General features: G+C 49.8%; 1 protein-coding gene across 1 annotated transcript; it reads left to right on the top strand.

Annotated features, from left to right (window-relative positions):
• The first annotated feature begins 2318 nt into the window (after positions 1-2318).
• LOC142001330 (heat shock 70 kDa protein 1-like) lies at positions 2319-4453 on the top strand. The gene has a single exon (XM_074976420.1). The coding sequence runs from the start codon at positions 2482-2484 to the stop codon at positions 4432-4434; it is 1953 nt and encodes a 650-aa protein (XP_074832521.1). The 5' UTR covers positions 2319-2481; the 3' UTR covers positions 4435-4453.
• The last annotated feature ends 714 nt before the right edge of the window (positions 4454-5167 follow it).

Below are 5167 nucleotides of genomic sequence, written 5' to 3'. Positions count from 1 at the left end.
AGCCGCGAGGCGGGGATGACCCACCCCTCACCGCCATTGGGTCTATTGGACGTCGCTCATCGGGAGCGGCGGGCGACCATGTTCAGTCTCACGGCGCCCATTGGTCCTCCGGAATGCCAGTCGTGTGTGAGGGGGCGGGGAGCGTCGAAGTGCTTGGGGTTGGGTGGAGCGGGAGCGTTTACGTCACTGGGGAGGTCTCCCATCCGGGCAGTGAACGGCGCCGTGACGTCACCCCTGGCGCCCGCCCTGGGGCTTCCTCCAGCATCCGGCACCTCCCGCGAGGGCACCACTGAGGCGGAAGGGCCCCAGAAGCCCCTGCGCGGTGGTGACAGGAAGTGGGGAAGGCTCGTGAGAGTGAGGTCTGCCGGCTTCCGGGGCGGAGCCAGATGGGGGAGAAGTGGGGGCGGGGGCAGAGAGAGGAAGCGGTGGAGGAGGGGACAGGGGGAAGGAGAGGAAATGATGGAAGAGGTGGAGGAGGGGATGAGGGTGGAGATGGGGGGAGGAAGAAGTGGAGATGGTGGAGGAGAGGATGGGGAAAAACAGGAGATGGGGTAGAGGAGGAAGACGGGGGAGGTGGAGCAGCTAGGTTGAGGAGAGACACATGAGGTGCTAGCATAATACTGCCAGTACCAATGGAGGGGGAGCAGATGCGATTGGGGGGAGCTGTGTGAGAGCCAGGAGCTAAGAGGGGGGCAGAGGAGAGGAAACTGATGGGTGTGTAGATGCATCAAAAGTGGAAGGAAAGTGGGTCTAAAAGAGAAGTGAGAAAGGGAGGTAGGATTCTGTGTGTGGAGACCAGTGAGATTTTGGCTTTTTTTTGGATGGCAATAGATAATGCAAGCTGCAGTTTGCCACTATTGTCAAGTTTGGGTTAGGACTGGCATTTCAAATTGCAGCTTCCTTTGCGCCAAAAGTATGCACAGCAGCCCATGGCATAGCTTCATCAACTGCTGGGGAACTGGAGCGTATTTGTAAGAGTAATGCCTTAGGAAGTGTAGTTACTGGAACGATATAAGGCTAAACCATTACAATGCAGAAGTGTATTAAATTTAATGATAAAAATTAACTGACAAGAACTGCCATCTTGACTGATGTAGATCAGGTGCTCTGAATCTAAATGTGGCCCAAAACCTGTTTTTTCTCAAAAGAAAGCTTTCGTAAAAAGTGAAAGTGATAGAATGTTTTCTGATTTTAAGACTTCAGAAAAAAAGTTTTTACATTTAATTTTTGTGCCACTTTTTAACTTTCATTATTCTGAAAATTGAATGATATTAATTGGTTTTCTTTGCCCTCCCTGACAAAAGTAAAAAACAAACTGGCTTATGTTGGGTTTTAAAACTTATTTCTTAGGATCTGAAATATTATGAGTAACATGTCAAGAAAAATGGCTTGTTAGGTTCATGTTGTAGGCAGGTTTTTTCCCTTCAGTCTTGTGCCATATTTTGCATTTGCACATAAGCCTATATCCCATTCCATAGAGTCTGTATTTGGAAGTTTATGTTCAACAGCTTAGAAAGCAAATGGTTTGGCTGTTCAAGGAGTAAAAGAATTTGCCAAAGAAAAACTTGATTCAGGTTCTCTTCTGTTTCACATTGTAGGGTTTTTCAATACCCAAACAGTTACTTCAGTAAGTTTTATGGACAGATTCTTCCATTTCTGACTCTCCTTTTGTCCAGTGCTTTGTGAATAATTAACTTGCTTTTTCAAGAATCAGAAAATGTATTACAGAGATAATCATCCAGTGCTGAAATGCAGCTGTCTGTGGGATTAGAGCATGGTAGCTGTTAACAACCACACAGCAGAGCTGTACAAAGATGACTCACCCAGAAAAGTGCAGCTGCCTCTGGGGTGGGTGTCACATGTTGTGCAACAGTTTAGTTAGTGCAAGGAGAAAACCCAGTCCAGCTGAAATTTAGGGAGACATGGAGTTAGCTGGCTTGCACTAGAAGCTTTAGTGAGCTCAGTCATCCTAACATTCTGTCCAAATGTCCAGACTGACCTCCACATTGGAATGCATCTGATTCATAAGATCCCCTGCTGTTTTCCCCAAGAACAGCCCACTCTCCCACCTAATGATGATTTGCCAACCCCCATGATGGTTAAAGTAATCAAGAGAACTCTCCATGGTGAGTAATGTGGATAGAGCTGAGAGTTGCATCCACAATTTCTGCTGTTATTGGCTGAAAGCCTTCAATTGTATTGTGACATGTTGTGAGGTCACCAAGGTGTATGCAGGGGCTGCAGAGTATGTTGATCAAGAGGCAGCCAAGAGAAAGCTACCAGCACGGCTGAGTGGGAGGGGACCCAGGAAGGGGCTACCACCTGCCCTGTTGGAGAGAACCTGATGAACTGGCTAGGTTACTCACCTTGTTGAGACACATCTGAATCAAAGCAGGCGTTGCCGCTAGCTCTGCTGAGGGGACTTTTAAGAGAGTTTAACCAGCCTATGAAGAGAATCCCTCTTTGGCAAAGTGTGATGTCATGGAGAAGAATTCACCCAAGCCTGCTCTGAAACACCCAGCAATTGGTATCGACTTGGGCACCACTAAATCCTGTGTGGGGCTCTTTCGAGATGGCAAGGTGGAAATAATTGGTAACAGCCAGGGCCTCCGCACCATGCCCAGCTGTGTGGCCTTCACTGAGACAGGGAGGCTGATAGGGTACGAGGCCAAGGACCAGGCAGCCCTCAACTCTCCTAACACCATATTCAGCACCAAGCGCTTGATTGGCCGAACATATGAGGACCCTGTTGTACAGGCAGATGTGAAGTTATGGCCCTTCCAGGTAGTGAGAGCTGAGGGGAAGCCCCAGGTACAGGTGTCCTACAAGGGGAAGGAGAAAGCTTTCTACCCAGAGGAGATCTCTGCCATGGTGCTGGGTAACTTGAAGGAGCTGGCTGAGGACTACTTGGGCCAAACCATCACCCATGCTGTTCTTACTGTGCCAGCCCACTTCAATGACTCCCAGCGTCAGGCCACCAAAGATGCTGGGGCAATCGCTGGTCTCAATGTACTGAGGATCCTTAGTGAGACTACAGCTGCCGCTTTAGCCTACTGTCTAGACAGCCCTAGCAATGGAGAACGCAATGTGCTTATCTTTGACATGGGTGGAGGAACCTTCAATGTCTCCATCCTAACCATTGATGGGGGTATCCTTGAGGTGAAGGCCACCACTGGGGACACCCATCTGGGAGGGGATGATTTTGACAACTGCCTAGTGAGCTTTTTCATAGAGACATTCCTAAAGAAACATCAGGAGGACATCAGCAAAGACCGGAGAGTGGTGTGGAGGCTCAGGATGGCCTGTGAGGCTGCCAAACGTACCCTGTCCTCTAACATCAAAGCCAGTATTGACTTGGATTGTCTGTACAAAGGTATCGACTTCCATGCAGACATCACCCGGGCGCAGTTTGAGGAGCTATGTGCCAGCCTCTTCCAAGGGACCCTGAAGCCCGTGGAGAGGGCGCTACAGGATGCAAAGCTGGGCCCGGCCGAGATCCATGATGTAGTCCTGGTGGGTGCTTCCACCCGCATCCCCAAGATCCAGGAGATGCTACAGGATTTCTTTGGCAGTCGGCAGCTGAATAAAAGCCTCAACCCAGATGAAGCTGTTGCCCGTGGGGCAGCTCTTCAAGCTGCCGTCCTCTTGGGAGACGGGTCAGAAGTCACAAGGGGCCTGCTTGCTCTGGATGTGGTCTCCATGTCTTTGGGGATTGAGACGGGTGCAGGGAAGATGCACACCTTGATCAGACGCAACAGTGCCATCCCAGCAGTGGTAACTCGGACCTTCACTACCTTTGATGACCACCAGTCTGACCTGCTCATCCGACCCTATGAGGGAGAGAGCCCTACCACCAAGGAGAACCACCTGCTTGGCCATTTTCTTTTGAAGGGCATTTCCCCCGCCCCTCGTGGCATGGTCTTGGTGGAAGTGACCTTCTACGTAAACGCAGATGGCATCTTGACTGTGTTTGCCCTGGACAAAGTTGCTGGCAGCATGAACCCCATTGTCGTGGAGGCCAACAAAGGACGACTGAGCAAAGAGGAAATACAGAAGTTAGCGATGGAGTCTGAGAAATATCGAGCTGAGGACAGGGCACAGAAATGGAAACTGGCTACCAAGAACTATCTTCAGTCCTGCGCTTTCAGTGTCAAGCAGACCTCAGAAGACATCCTTAACTACTTCACCTTGCTGGCCAAGAAAAAGATGGTGGAAAAATGTCAGCAGGCCTTTGCCTGGCTGAGTCCAACTGGATGGCTGAAAAGGAGGAGGTCTTGCTCTATGAAAATGCTCTCAGGGAGTTCCCTCCCAGGACTTAAACGCCTCAGTAACAGCACCTCTGGCATCAACAGAACAAAACCGAACAAGTTTGTTGTCACCACTTGCAGCTGGACTTTCCAATTTACCCAAACTACCACCGTGATCTACGCATAGGAAGTGCTAGCAGGAGCCAAGGAAGTAGGTTTGTGGGTTGCTGTTGATCTACCTGGATTTACCATCTGATATAGCCAATTCATAAATGGGACCCTTCCATGAATAACAGCCCTCAGCCTCAATAAATTCTGCCTCATAAATGTCTACGCAGGCACATTTACTTCTTAATGAGCAAATAGCACACTCACGGTGCACCTACACTAGGAACTAACTTCAAAAGTTAGGCACTACATCGAAGTAGCCAGCAGAGAGTCTACACGCATTTACCCTTACTTCGAAGTAGGGAGCTCAAGTTCCAAGTCCTTACTCCATTCCTGGAAATGGCGTAGTCCCCTACTTCAAAGTTTAACTTTGAAGTAGGGTGTGTGTAGATACTCAGCTTTGAGGTTATTTTTGTAGTGTAAACACAGCCTCAGTGTGGTATATGCCACAGAAGAATTTGGGCTGGGATGTGCAGAGGAACCTAAATGAGTTTAGGTGGCAAATCCCATTGAACATCACTGGGAGTTGGATACTTAACTTCCTTAAACACTTTCCAGAATACTAGTCTTAGTGATTGTAGCGAGCCGCTGTGGCCCTCTGCAGATTCAGAGGAGGAGGCAGCTGCTCAGAGGCCCTGGTGGGCGGGCCCTGAGCCGGAACACCAGTGCCCCGCCCCTCAGAGGGCAGGGCCTGAAGCCAGAGGGCCAGGGGAGGAGCTCAGTGCCCATTAACTGTTGGGCCGCCATGCTGG

Source organism: Carettochelys insculpta, chromosome 24 (genome assembly GCF_033958435.1).
Source record: "Carettochelys insculpta isolate YL-2023 chromosome 24, ASM3395843v1, whole genome shotgun sequence".
In the NCBI taxonomy this organism is placed as follows: domain Eukaryota; kingdom Metazoa; phylum Chordata; order Testudines; family Carettochelyidae; genus Carettochelys; species Carettochelys insculpta.
This window is presented reverse-complemented; position numbering and strand designations above follow the sequence as displayed.